The sequence below is a fragment of the Rousettus aegyptiacus genome, unplaced genomic scaffold (assembly GCF_014176215.1).
Source record: "Rousettus aegyptiacus isolate mRouAeg1 unplaced genomic scaffold, mRouAeg1.p scaffold_m13_p_12, whole genome shotgun sequence".
Classification (NCBI taxonomy): Eukaryota; Metazoa; Chordata; class Mammalia; order Chiroptera; family Pteropodidae; genus Rousettus; species Rousettus aegyptiacus.
In genome coordinates this window covers 81821355-81836832 of record NW_023416287.1, presented here as the reverse complement: position 1 = coordinate 81836832, position 15478 = coordinate 81821355, and the positions used below count along the sequence as shown (strand labels likewise).

At 35.5% G+C, this 15478-nt stretch overlaps 1 protein-coding gene across 5 annotated transcripts in view; it reads right to left on the bottom strand.

Annotated features, from left to right (window-relative positions):
• The window catches only part of WDR7 (WD repeat domain 7), a 274160-nt gene that overhangs the window by 237962 nt on the left and 20720 nt on the right, over window positions 1-15478 (bottom strand). For 4 of the 5 annotated variants that reach the window (XM_016129135.2, XM_016129137.2, XM_016129139.2 and 1 more), the window contains 10 exons: window positions 15305-15411; window positions 13643-13721; window positions 10337-10511; window positions 9318-9394; window positions 8360-8479; window positions 5062-5207; window positions 4607-4709; window positions 2464-2605; window positions 1628-1873; window positions 668-888 (listed from right to left, as the gene is read on the bottom strand). In XM_016129135.2, coding sequence (XP_015984621.2) covers window positions 668-888; window positions 1628-1873; window positions 2464-2605; window positions 4607-4709; window positions 5062-5207; window positions 8360-8479; window positions 9318-9394; window positions 10337-10511; window positions 13643-13721; window positions 15305-15411 — 1416 coding nt within the window. The remainder of the gene's footprint in view (window positions 1-667; window positions 889-1627; window positions 1874-2463; window positions 2606-4606; window positions 4710-5061; window positions 5208-8359; window positions 8480-9317; window positions 9395-10336; window positions 10512-13642; window positions 13722-15304; window positions 15412-15478) is intronic. The other variant, XM_016129138.2, reaches the window with a different exon arrangement.

The following is a 15478-nucleotide window of genomic DNA, read 5'->3' as shown; positions in this document are numbered from 1 at the left end:
AAGAAGTTCATAATCAATAAACACTAGAAGAAATTTTGGGTCTGTTACTTACCAGTCCAAGGCCCTCCTTAAATCTCATATTTCTAAAATTACTGGGCTTTTTATCTGACATCATAAACTAACTGGCACACACAGCACTAAGAAAGCAATCTACTTTCACAAAAGTATGTACAAAATTTTCCAAAATCATTATCAGTGACTTATACTTTCCCTTGTCCCAATAACCATTTAAACAAATTATATTTATGAGTAGTGATAAGTATTTTGCCTCTACTTAAGTATACATTCCCTCTCATTTTGCTTAGATGGACCTAAAAATAATGAGACTATAGAATGTCTTTGGGATATTTAAATTATTTTACAACAGAAAATTGAACTTCATTCAATAAACAGATTCTAAACTGCCGCTATTATTTCGAAGACAAGCCATGCTATTTAGAGACTAATAACAGGAAAAAACACAGTGTACATGTTTTATTTCTATGTGCCCAGCAGTAAATAATCATAACTTTGCCTACATTTCATGTTGCCATTAGTTTTAAAATTAAAAGGATTTTGTTAATTTGTCACCTTCTCTTTAAGTTACTCTAGACTCCACTTATGTTAAGCCTGACAGCAACATAACTAAGCTCTACGACAGCGAAATCATCTTTTTTGATCAACTTACACTACAGTTTTCAGGTGGAACTAGAAGTTGAGTGATCTCGCCACCATGCACACAGAAGATGTGTTTCATTTCTCCAGAAAATATGTCCCAAATTATGACCGAAAAATCCACACCTCCAGATACCAGATATCTTTGATCATAACGAGCTGAGACCTGATGAGGATATAGCAAACATGTGACTTTGTTCCGATGACCACGAAGTGTTCTGTGAGGTGGCCAACCTGTGAATGAGGTTTCGGATTTAAAATGGGAAAATTAAAGTCTTACAAAGTTTCAACAAGTAAAAGTAAACATGAATCGTCAAAATTGCTACAAATTTTATCTTAGAAAAGGCTTCTAACTTCACATTCTAGAGCTGCTCTGTCCAATACAGTAGCTACCAGCCACGTGAGATCACTGAGCATTTGAAATGTGGCTAGTCCAGATTCATATGTACCGTAAATGTAAGATACACATGAGATTTCAAAGACTTAGTACAAAAAATAATAATGCTAAATATTTCAATCGGATAAAAACAGTTTTGCTATATTGGATTAAATAAGATATAATATTAAAATTAATTTCATCCGCTTCATTCTTACTTTTTTAATGTGGCTATTGGAAATTACATATGTTGTTACATATATATATTTCCACTGGACAACACTGTTTTAAAAGATTATCAGTATTATTGACAATATGGTAATTATTTAGTAAGCCAACAGAGATAATAATAACAAATGGAACTTTAAACATATTAAAGAAATAAAATCAGATACTTCTCTATTCAGTCATTAATGGCATTTATTCCCAAAAAAGGCACTGTTTTATTACCTGCACACTAAACTCTACCAACTACATAGCATGCTAACAACTATACTGATTCACTGCGTTTGTTAAAAACAGAGAGTGCCAACATTGTCAGTATCAAGGTTACGGAGTTCTCAAAACACTTTAGACACTGGTAGGTCTTCAGTATACCTCTGCGGAGCATGTGTTCGCCCTGAAGCAGCTGAACTATGGCTGTCTGCGTGGCAGGCACAATGATGATGCTACCGTCCTCACGGCCACAGACCAGTCGTCCATGTGCTGGTATGTACACGCTCGCGGTTACTTTAAGAGGTTCATTACTACTGGGGATCACACTCAGCTGATCAATAATTCCAGCGGGACAAGGATTCAACTTATCAAATGCCTCTTGCAAACTAACGGTTGTCATTTCAATCCCTGTGGAGGTTTTATTTTGTATAAAAGAAAAATATGTGTGCACATTAGAAAAAAAAATTAAAAATATTAAAATAAGCATGTTTATGATTGATTCAGTAATATACCAAAGAATAATAACTATTACCAACCATAATTAGAAGAAGAAAATGACATACGTGCATTACGAATTTGCTATTCAGTGGTTAGTATTTAGGTAGTTAAAAAGAATTAAGAAATGGTTGCACATGATTTACGATTACCTTCTTTTTTATTGAATTTATCGGGGTGACATTGGTTAATGAAATAATATAGGTTTTAAGTGTACGACGCGATCATACATCATCTGCACACTGCGCTGTGTGTTCGCCACCCAGAGTCAAATCTCCCGCCACCATATGAGATCCCCTTCACCTTTACCTACTTACTCCTTCCCTCTTTCTCTCTGGTAACCACTTAAACTGTTGTCTGCGTCTCTATATTTTTGTCTGTTTGTTCGTTTGTCTTGTTCATTTGTTGCTTTCAGTTTTATGTCCCACATATGAGTAAAATCGTATTGTTCTTAACTTTCTTCTGTCAAAATAAGTCAGACAGAAAAAGTTGAGTTTTGTTACCTCCTTTACCTTCCCGTTTATCAGGCGTGTCTGAAATGTTCCAAATATTCAGTCTTCCAGAAGAATCTCCCTGAATTAATAGTTTATGGAAATAGTCCCTGCATCCATAGAAGAACCGAGTAACAGGAGGGCAAATTAACAACTGAAAAAAAAAAAAAATCGTTCAAATATCTTTAGCTATCTTCTTAATCAAAATAGTTCGCACATTAACATTTTTTCAAATAAGGATGTTAAATACTTTGCTTCAATACTAGAGTTAAAAAAAAAAAAGAGTTTATAGCATGAGTATTCAGCAATATTCTAATATAATTTTGTAGTGTTAATGTACATGCCAACTAATATTCAAATCCATTATATCACAAGCATTCAAAGAAATGAAAATTATATTTATACTCCAACAGAATTAGTATTTTTTTTGCTGTTTTATAAAAACTGATTGCTTACAATAATGAATTAAATTTACTGTTATTAGATAATTAATACAAAGATATATATCACTCTCTCCAAAAAAGAAAGGTCTCCACTTAAAAGGTCAAAAAGGGAAAAATGGCTAATTCTAGACTTTTGCCTCCTCCTGACTGGTCACTAGGGACAGCAACAAACTCATGCAATGGGAGGACTCCTATCTTTAAAAATAAATAAATAAATAAAATTTAATGAGCTAATAACATAATATTTTACTTAGTCACATTTATATAGTCAATTTGACCTAGCCTGATCTGTGTGCTATAAACTCCTAGGAGCAAAAACCATTCATTAGGGTCTTCTGTACATTTTTATTTTTAAAACAAATTATTTTTCTGCTTAAGTCTTTGTGCCTTCAGTGAGATCACATATTTGAAAATTTTAAACAGCGGTGGCATCCCAAAATTAAATTTTAGAATATTTTTTCAAAGATACTTGGTTATTAAAACATAAAATCTTATCCTGAAAAGCAGTAATAAATAGACTTCCATCTTGACAATTATAGTTAACAACTAATCTAATTACTAAGTTTGGTATTAGCTGTTTTCTTAAAAAAGCACTGGCCTATGAGAACTATATATTAAACATAATCAATTATTTGACTGAAAATGTCTAAAAGTTCTAATAGATAAACAACATGCTGGACAAGAAGTTGCTACAGCAGCTGGAATAACCAATAGTTTGTATTTTAACATATGATTATCTCACGCCACATAATAATTTATTTTAATGTAAAATGTATAGGGGAGGTGCTATTTAAAGAAACAGTGATACGTATTTGATTTGTTTGGGGTATATATTTTATAAGCTTAGTATCCCTTAGTTTTACTGGCAATGATTGTCTAGGTTGGAGAGCAGTAGGTAGGAGTTTAAGTTAAGAGAATAAAAGACAGGTTACAGAGGATCTTCATCATACATACATGTATAAATCTGTATATGCAAAACATTCATGGTAAAAAACAGCTCCCCTACCTCACCATCCCTTCACATAAAGATGAAGCAAAATGTTCAGAAGGTTAAAGCTGTGGAAACCCAGAGCACAAGTAAAGGAAACTTTATTCCAAAACCAAAGCTTCTTTCTTACTGCTCAAAGAATACAGAGTTGAAAACCCAGTACTCAGTGCTGTTACATTTCAACTTTAAATTGACACTAACTAGGTTTTAAGAAATTATAATAAACTTCGATTTTTATACAGAAAAATTTATTCTTCATTTCTGAAGTCTAATAATTTAAATCGCTACACAATTTTTTGGGAGAAAATGCAATGCTTCGTTCAAGTTTGGAACAATTATTAGTGAGCATTATTACATGATTAGCTTTGTCCTTATAAAAGGGCATGACATCTGTCACTGTTTATAATAGCATGATCGTGTACAAAAAGTTTACACTATCAATATGAATTTTATCAAAAAGTCATTTCTACTATGTTATCAACGCTAGATCATTTGTAGTCTGAGAATGATGAATGCGACTTTACAGGCATATATGTTTAAGATACGCGTATTTTAAAATTATGCTTACATTTGACCATGTAAGACTGTTTTACGATGTCTAACGAAGCGCCTTGAATTACATTGAACTTTTCAAATGATTAGCTACCAAAATATACCAAAAAACATACTTGTGAGGATTTTTCAGCGTAACTCTCAATTATAAATGACACCTGAAAAATGTTACCTCTTTATCTGTCCGATCCAAGAGGCTATGCTGTACAGGAGGAATTAAATTCTCAACCGCTTTCCCCACATCGCTGCGGAATGAATCGCTAGCTGGAAGGCAACTGAAAATAGGAAAACACAACATTCAAGTAAAATACTGACATTAAATATTTTGTCATGCCATGTGAGGTTTTTTTTTGACATGAACAAAAAATGGATTTTTTATTTGTAGTTCATTTAATTTAGCATTAAATTAAATAATGAATGTCATTAAAATATTCTATTTCAAATAAAAAATCCATCTAATTTTTGTACTTAGAAGTTAAACTAAATTACATATCTAACGAGAAGTTCTGAGAGTTTTTACATAAATTAAATATTTACACAACATACATTTTCATACTTTCAAGTTATACTACATATTTGGACTCTTTTGGTTTTGATTAAAGTCCTAACTTATTATTTATTGAATACCTGGCAGGTAGTTTGTAAATATAACTTTGCCCATTTTCAGTCCAGATGATTACTTTATCTGCTGACACAAAGTCACCTCCGGTCCACGTCTGTCCATTTTCACTGGGACCTGAACACAACAGGGAATAGTCTCCGGCATCGAATACCTATAAGGGACAAGAAATTCACAGTCTAGTCACGTTGGTGTCATTTAAATAAGGTGCAGCACATTTCAACTATAAAAAAACTTCTAGAAATATATTTAACAAACTCAGGCCTTACACGTTCACTACCTCGGGTAGAGACATTTTGTCAGTGAGCCCCAGGGCACGGCTGCCTCCAATAGGGAAACAAGCAGGGTCCCAGCTGCGTAGTCAGGCATCGGACCCTGACAGCGGGGAGGGGCACTCCCCTGCACTGGGACAGGAATCTTTAACCCTTCCTTTCTAGTAGGGGGCGTGCTCTGTCAAAGAAAGGCAAGCGACAGGGAGCCAACTTCTAGAATGACTCCGGTTTCACTTCTATGTTTAGTAATATTTCTAATAATAAACTTTGACATTGGACTATCTCCTTATTAATAGGGAAATTACCTTATTTCATCAATGTTCTAAACTGCTGTAAATAGGAAGTTAATAGACTTGGTTTTACTATTTAATAGTTCTCACATTTAAAAGCTCCTATAATTTCGTCAGTGACACAGGCTATTGATCTTCTGGGGCCTTACGAAATGCTTTTACAATCATTTCCTGTGACCCTCAGAATCCCGCATGTACTGCCGTGCAGGCATTGCCACCTTACTTTATAGACAGGCAACTGACACACAAGAGGGTTACATCTCTTGCTCAAGTTCAAGTGTCCAGTCAGTGACAGTACTAGGAGCAAAACCCTGGTCTTATAACTCCTAGCAGAAATTTTCTATTTTTAATATCTGATAAAAGATATATTCTATACCGCTAGAAAATTCCCCAGGAGGAATGAGTAAATTAATTCAATAGCCCAGAGGATTTATTTTACTTTTCTTTAAAGAAAAACTAATGAAGTTGCTTGTACAAAGCCTTGAAATTAGAACAAATCCTAGCTAAATTCACCATGATTTGCTATTGTATTTATCAGTATCCAACATAAGCACTACACAAATAGTCCAAGAAAAATCCAAGAAAAAACATAAAAAGAAATCAGACCTCCTACCCTGTTATCTATTAAAACACATTATAAAGCTAAAGAAAATACTGTGTATAAATGGACAGCTAAATCAAGTCCAGAAACAGATTCATGTAATATACAGATTAAAGATTCCAAGGCATATAAGATAAAATCATACAAACATTAGGAAAAACTAAAAAAGATTTTAAAAATAAATCTTAGCTTGGGGTAAGCCCTTTAGAACATATCGCAAACTGTTTTGGAGACCATAAAATAAAAAGTGATAATTCAACCATACTAAAATTGAAAAACTTCTTTATGGTGATAAATATATGAAGAAGTCATTCCTGGTGGGTTGTCATCCTATCTTAGTGTTAAGATGTGTTTCTCTGATGATTAATGAAGCTGAGCACCTTTCTATACATTTATTGGCCACCTGGCTTTCCTCTTCTATGAAATGTTTTTGCTCATTTTCCTATTGAATTGTCTGTATTTTTTCATCTCGAATTATAGTGGGTTTTTTTTTGTATATAAATAATAGACAAGTCTGTCATCGTATGTGTATATTTTAATTATCGTGTCTCACTCTGTGGACTACCTTATCACTCTCATGTATACATTTAAGAAAATGCTGTTCTCACATGATTATAAAATGCTTACAATGAACACAAAAGAAACTGGTATTAGGTACTGCCTCTGGGGAGGGCGAGGGAAGTACCAGGGGCAAAAAGTTCATACATTTCACTGTACCCTCTTGCTCTCTGTTTTTTTATTACTATTTGCATGGGTTTTGAATTTTAGGATGAAGGACCCGTATCGCTTACTCTAAGCAGCCGCTAGCTCTTCCCCTGTAATCTTATTCCAAAATAGCAGCAGTGGGTGTGCGTTGGTGGTATAGCGGAGAGCAGAGCTGCCTTCCCAAACAGGATCCAAGACATGGATAAGGATAAGGTACTGCTGCTCTAGCCAGTCCTTTTACTATACAACCCATCCGCTCTGAGGCAGTGAATATCAAATGGGAGTGATGAGAGCAGCTGCTGCAGTCAGACTACCTGAGTTGCAATCCAGCAACTCCACTACCACCTGTACAACCTTAGTCGAGCTATTTATCCGCCCTATGCCTCAGCTGCCTTATCTGCAAAACAGGGAAAGTAACAATTCCTACTACAGACAGCCTCACAAATTGCCTCACTGACGCCGACTCCTGGTATCCACATCTTTGTATAATCCTTTCCCAAGTGCGAGCTGGCTTTTGAGATTGTTCCTAGACAACTGATTGTGGCAGAAGTGATAAGAACTCAGTTCCAAGCTTACGTGGGTCTTGGCTACACCTTCTCTTGCTTGTTCGCACTGAAGGAAGACAGAGACCATGCTGTAAGCTGCCCTACGGAGAGGCCCAACTGGAGAGGACCACGAGGCTCCAGCCAACAGGCAGGAGGACCTCAGGACTGCCAAGCACCAAGTGAGTAAGCTTGGAAGTGAGATGAGCCTTAAAATGAGATCGTAGTCCCGGCTGACACCATGATTGCCGCCTGTGAACAAACCTCAGCCGGGTACCTAGCTAAGCCATGCCTGATTCCTGACCCACAGATGGGCAGCGGTACATTTGTGTTGTGGAGTAATTTGTTAGATGGAATTAGATAACTAATACACCTCCTCTCTGAGTAGAAGGAATTAAAAAAGGTAATACATGGAAACCTCTAAAAAAGATGCTAGGCACAAATAGTCAAAACATGCAGGTTCTTTTTCTATTATAACAATATTATGGTCTGGCAATGTGGAGGTGATGAATGAGGACCTGCCTGACTCAAGAGGTCAGAATAGAATGGCTGTTGGGAATAACAGGAACCTACTAAGACACGTTAACCTGCAGAAAACTCACTACCACTGCTTATGTCATACTGACAAGATAATGACTAAAATAGTAGCAAATGGCAGAAATTAAGATCAATAAAATAATCATTACCTAAATCATTCTATAAACAAACAAAATAGACAACTATCTATATATGGCCAAATCGCAATACCTCAAAATATGGTATCAAAATCATACAAAAATTCGAAATGGTCAAAATATTCTTGCACAAGGTCTTCCTTATAATTATCTTTCCAAGTCTGATAAACAAACATCTCAAATGGTAAAAATGCAATTTCTTACTTATGTAAATTATCTTACCCTCCAATATTTGGAGCACACAACCAAAAGCGACCTCTGTGTGAATGCGCAAAAAGAGATGCTTTGGCAATTCTGACAATAAATTGGTTTGGATTCCTCCTCAAATATTGGCTCAGTATCCTGAAAAGAGAAAAATTTGTAAAATTAGGAATGGTTTCATTGTCAATTATAATTATCAGATGATGATAAAGAAAACAAAATAAAATAAAGGCATGTTATGATATGTTCATCATTTTAGCCCCTCATGTGAGAACCGAGGCAGGAAAAAACAGCAAAAATATACAATAAAAACATCTGAGCAAGACATATTTGCTACAAAGCTACTCGAGATTAAGATACTAATGAAATCAATATCATCATTCTGCCAATAACCGATGATAAAAGTTTGAGTCAATCCTAATTTTTGTAGCTATATGTGCTTTTAAAGATTAAAAACAAAAAATCTAATCAATTCTTCTAGTTTCTCCAATTCAGTATTTGAAAATTCCCTAGCTGAAGAGATTAGCATCAATATTGTCAGAAAATCGATCTGTCTTTCTTATCATTAAAAAATAACAAGGAATTCAAGTCCAAAGAACAGTGAGAGGGGCCTAAATTGGCTTTATATACTTTTTGTGATGGTTTGTTTAATTTTTTTCCCTCAAGAAAACTACCACCTAACTTTTAACTTAGAAGCTGTTGAGGAAAATCCCACCTCTTCTGTATGTTCCTCTATTTCTTATCCTGTGCAATATGTTTCCCTATTTCTGTCCTTGATAAAGCAGATGTCTCCTATCAAGTGAAAAAATTAACTCACTGCGACAGCATTCTAGAAGATCTGTACTACATCAATAAGACTATCAAAAAAGAATAGCTTTTCCTTCCCCTTTAAAAATAGAGAAGGTGCATATCATTGCTAAAATTTGAGACTCCATAAGAAGAAAAACAAAGCGATCATGTCCAGTCTCCTTTGTCTCACCTGCATGCCACTTATTTCGGAGGTGACAATCCACACCTTCAAGATGCCTGTCGCCGAGAGTGCTACCACCGTGTCCTCTGAGCCAAGAAGGAACAAGAAGCCAAGGTTACAAATAGGATACACATTATTTCTAAACAGTAACATGGTTATAATGGTAATATGGAACATGACTTACTTTAATAAAATTAAATAATAGCATGTTTTACAATTGTCATAAAACATAATTCTGAATTTCATGAAATAACAGAAACCATATTTTAAACCATAATAGGTGAAGAAAAATTTGAACAAAAAAACTTTTCCAACAAGGCCAAAATTTGTTTCTAACTACTTGAATTTATTTTTTTATTTCTAATCCACAAGTTTTTAATAATTTCAAATGTTCTTGATCACTATATTAAAGAACTTTTATTCTTCAAAATTCATAACTTTTAATTATTTATCATGAATAGGCACATTTGCTTTACTTCTTCAAAGCACTCTTTCCCACCTACTTTGCCTGCCTTCTAGACATTTTATTGTATATTGCATCCTCCATAGATTGTGATCAAGTGAACAAGACATGATATAAAACCTAAATTCATAAGCTTTGGGTAAGGGAGCAGTCAAACCTACCAGGAACTTTCATTAAATTTAACTATGTATAATCCCCTTCCTTTTCATTATCTCCATAAAAAATGGCAATGCTTCCTTCCTATGCCTCAACAAGTGACAAAACCAGGCTCACAAAATACACAGGTAACACTACGGTTCCTCCCACCATACCTGCAAGGGGCTAAGATATTCTTTAAAACTGCCAAAAGCTAGTGATCTGGAATGGAGATAATTATTACTGTAAATCTTAATTCAATCAAAGGTTCCTTTATGAAGCTAGAGACAGGCCATAAATTATTAGTTACTTCTTAAATTAAAAAAAAAAAAGTAACCAAATATATTAATACATAATGCATTATGGAACTCTATAGTAAACTAACTATTAAGTCATGGTGCTGAATGCCTAAAGGGCACCACGCACTGACCTTGTGTCCGGTGGGACCGAATAATACTCATGGAGCTAATCCAGTCTGGAGATATCTTTGATACTAAGGAGTATAACACCTCAAGGCTGGTGGCATCCACAACAAGGATTTCTGGATAATGGCCATGGCATAAAAGCCTTCCTTCTCTCTGATTTCCAACAGAGAACTGGTAGAACTAAAAAGAAAAAGATTTTAATGTGCTCCTTTACTTTAGATACTGATTCACATGCATTCACCAAGCTTCATATAATGCTCAATTTCTTCAGTAATATTTCCAGATATATACTAGATGATGCACATTATATGTCTATGCATACGCATACACACACATCGGGTTACATTAATATTTCAAAATATCTAACAAAAATTATTCTTTTCCTAACATCTTATCCTCCTCCTCGTTTGAACTACTTTGGAGAATTCATGATAATTCTTTTTGATCCTGCAGCATCAAAAACAGGATTGTTGAATGAATTAATGAAATACTTGAATAAAATCAACTTCACGATCAAAGTAAAAGGGAAGCTTGGGTGGGTCACAAAAATAATACGAATTTTAGATAACGACACTAGGTGGGTATAGGATTATAATTACTAGTTATAATCAAGTAAAATTTAGAACAATTGCTGTTTGAACGTATTATAATCAGAAGTAAATTCTGATTAAGTGCATTATTTCAGACTAGAGTATGAGACAATTTTGTTAACCACTCCCACAGTCACATTTATACCTTGTGTAAGAAAAATAGGGGAAGAACCAATAAAATCACAATTTACAGGTTACTTATGCCAAGAATAAATCAAAAGAATAAGACCGGTTTCCATCAATCAAAGAGCAGAGGAAAAGCAGCTATCAAAACAAGACCAAAAACTCATCAAAGGACCCATCTTCCCTTAGCCTCAAAAACAGTGATTCTCTTAGTAGAATGATTCTCCCAGAGGATTTCTAAAAGGTGAAGACATCTAATACCCATCCCACTAATTCCCAAAGATTGGACCTTATATAAATCGCATGAGGGCCAGCTAGATATAGCATGCAAACACTCCACAACTGGGGAAATAACTAAGAAACTCAAGTCCAATCTACTCCCATACTCATTAACCCTGTTCTCAGAGCTCAGTCTTATATGTGAAGGAATACAGTCTTCTCTCAACAACAGAGTACCTTGTATAAGAAGGATTATAACATAAACACTGATCATGGAGCACAGTAACTAAGTGCAAGGCAGCACCTCTAAAACTGGAAGACCAGGATCTAATAAAATGCAGACTATCACAGGGGGCGCTCTAGACCTCTGAAGTTTGATTTAAAAAAACATGACACACAACCTAGATGTCCCAGGGCCCACCAGGAGCTCACTGTGACCACTGGTAACCAGGACCCATATAAGGGGAGGATGGGTCAGGGTACAGAGAAGCAAACCTTGCCCGTGTTCATCCAACACCAGCCAGGAGAGGCAGGTGCACTGCAGCCACCTGAGGAGAGCTCCCTCCTGAGGGCAGGGCATTCTAGCAGACTACCTGGCCAAATGCCCCTCACCCTTTGCTTTCCGGTTTCACTCCCAAACAATGCTTTGAACACTAACATTTGGCTTCCTAGATACTGATACTGGCAAAGAAAAGTATCTGAAATAGAGAAACGAGTGTTCCAAATATTAAAGAGATGCCCCCACATGACAATTTAATACGGTGCCATTTCCTTGTGGTTTCAGTAAGTGCCAGTGTCGCCAAGGTTTATCATTTCTTAGTATAAAAAAAAAACAACTTGCTTCGGGACCTGAGAGGGTGAGGATCACACAGGAAACAATTGTCACACACTAGTAAATCTGCCAAAAGGCATCTTCTGCTTAGAGATGGCTGCCAATTCAAACCCAGAAGGATCTGATAAACAGCAGACATTGGAAATATGCTGAATAATTTTTCCTAAAATGTAAACCGAAAGATTTTAAATCATAAAATTATGCAACAGTCAAAATATCCAATGAGTTCGAGACATTTATATAAAATTTTTCAATTAAATTATCCACAGTCAATAACTGTACATTTTTTTACTTCCTTTCTCTCTATAAACCTTGATGATTCTTCATATGACAAAAAAATATATATGCCCTTTAAATAAAAAGCATGCATTCTAAAATAGTGAACATCAACTCTAATTGAAAAATAAAAATGTTTTTAAACATAAAAATAAAATAAAACACACACACACATATAAAGCCTACACCCTAATAGCATTAAAAAGCAATTTTTCAAAAGCCTTTGCCAGGGCAAGGAATCATCACAAAGACCTTTATCATGCTAATCACCACCTCCCCCACAAACATTTTTCCACTGCCTTGCTAATCTGAGTTGGTAGAGGTTATTTTCCCTGTAACAAAGAATTGCATTTGTTTATTTTAAAGGAAGGCAGAATGGCATAACAGAAAGAGCACAGTCCCCAGAGTCAGGTAAACCTGATTTGGGATCCTGGCACCAGGAATGACTCACTGTGAGACTGGGGCAAAGTCATCTAATCATGCCAGGTCTCAGCTTCCTTGTATGTAAAAGGACATACTCCTATTTAATTCCTAAGGATGTGGGAAGGACTAAATGAAACAACATACAAGAAATGCCTATACAATGCTTACTCAAGAAATGTGAGTTCTCTTTTCTTCCCCCTCTTTCCCCATTGAGAACAAAAATCATATTTTCTATACACTTGTAATTTTCCCAACACCCAACACAGTAAATGATGAGTAAAATTGAAACACAAAGAACCTGACAAGTGTGAAAGTACAAAATGGAATAGTAGGAATGTCAGTCAGGAACTATCGATTCCCATGTAAATAAATCCCTGTGTAAGTCAGGCATACGAAACAATTGTTTCTTCTGTGGAGTTAGAAAGTCAGATCACGTGCCTAAGGACCAACTCCATAAGCGATAAATAGGATATGATCCGTAAAGTGGGTCAATTGGTGTCAATCATGAGTGGAACCATAAAGGCTTGAGAAAGAGAGAATTCCATTACTTCAGAGGTAGAGGACTAACCTAACCCGGCCAGTAAAGAGGCCCTCCCCTGGGTGCCCAGGACAGTCAGAAAGAGCAGAAGTCGTGGCGATCAGCTTACCTTAAGTCTTTCGTCTCTACTTTATTACGCTCCTTCACTATATCATCTTATGAGGAAGACTTTTACCACTCTAATTCTAGTCTTGTCATCTCCGCCCATTTTTTTTTCACATAAAAATATAGCTCAACGTTTAAAAAAACATCTTAAAATCGTACACCTATAAAAAACTGTGCTGACTTGGACAGTGATAGAAATACTCACCTGTATGCCAGTATGTGTGCAGGCTAATTTTGTAAATTCAATACATCTGCCATCACTCACATCCCAGAGGCACATTTCTCTATAAAACAAAATAATAGCTAACTTTAAATCAGATTTCTTAAAGCACTGTTCAACTCTGTCACAGCGGTTTAAAAGTAATATTCCATTAAAACTGGGGGGTTTTTTTGTAAGTAGTGTAGAGTCATTTTTGCTGTTCGTCAAAAATTCTAGTCCTCCCCACTCACTATCCCAACGTCCTCTGCGACCTGGCCACCCCCACCTAGGTCGGTTCCTTCTGGGCGCGTGGAAGGACTGCACCTGCCGGCTCCCCTTTGGCTGGTGCAGTCTTGTGAGTAGTTGCGGCCGGCACTGATGCAAGGCCCTCCAGAACGCTCTTCCTCCTCTGCCTCTGCGCCAGATACTGGCTGCTTCAGATGGCGACTGCCCTCTTACCTTCAACCTCAAAATCAGGAGAAGAGCAAAGCACAACAGAGCCCCAAGTGATAGATGTAGGAGGGATGAGTGACAGAGACAAGAAGTAAACTTTTAATGTAAATCACTGAGATTCTTCCTCTGGTTATGAACATAACTAGAAAATTTAGCACTGCAAAAATAAATAAATAAAATTAAAGTTAAATGGATTCAAAACCTTTTCAAATTAAATGTAATGTTCCAGTTTTTGATTCTCTGTTTATTGTAGAAATTGTACTGAGTACATACAAACAGAAAAAAGCTTTTACTCCAAACTAAGACACAGTATTCAAAATCAGAAATGTCAATATGCCCTGCCTTTTAAAGAAAGAAACTTAATATTTATTTAACAGAAAACAACGCTAGTAAAATGCAATGAACCCAAAGGCATTCTTAGAAATGCCTTTTCCTATATCTCGCATGGTATGAAATGACTTTTCAAAAATTGCTCAATCTATTTAGATTATATATTCTAATGTGAATTATCCTTGAATTGACCAAAAGGTACTATATATTTTCCTGACACTGCCTCTTCTTGTTCCAGTTATATAAAGTTCTTTTCGAATTCAAAAAATAAAAAGAGGGTGGAGGGGACAAACTCTTAAATAATTCTCTTCCATTTCCCCAACTCTGTTGAACAACTTATTGTGTGAACAGACAATTTTCTAAGCACCAAAAAAGTTTTAAAACTTTCTCACACTCTGGATCCTACAACTACTGTCCAATGACCCATCTCCCCAAAATCAAGCTGCATTCTGAGGCTCGGGAATATATGTAGTTACACTAGTGTATTAACATCCATCAATACAACTGTACAAACTTTTACATGACTTCATCTTCCAAACTGATGCTAGCCTAGCATCAACAGGTTTTTTAAAACTCTCAAAATTGTCTGCCAACTCAACAATACCATGGGGATTAATCAAGCTTTAACTTTTATGATATCTGAGTTTCTCAAAAGCAAGGCAAAGATATAGTCATAAATTACAGTAAAAGTAAAGTATTATAAAAATCATTACTAAAGATAAAATTCACATCTTTAAAACCATACCTCAAATATCTTTAAGCTTAAGATAACTGAAGCATTTAATGAAAAGATATTCCGAAACAAAGAAAGAAATCTTCTCTACTTATTAATATACTGGTACTATTTGCAATAAATGCAAAAAAAGTGAAAAAGAAAATACTTACCCACTTTCGGATGCACTCACTATGTATTGTTTGTCACTAGAAGCACAAGCTTTAGATAAACAGGTGATTGAAGCTGTATGACCAAATAACAGTGCTCGAGGATTAACCTAGACACAAATATGTACCAACTTTTAAAAACCAATATTTTTTAGGACTCCTGTTAAGTACTCAATA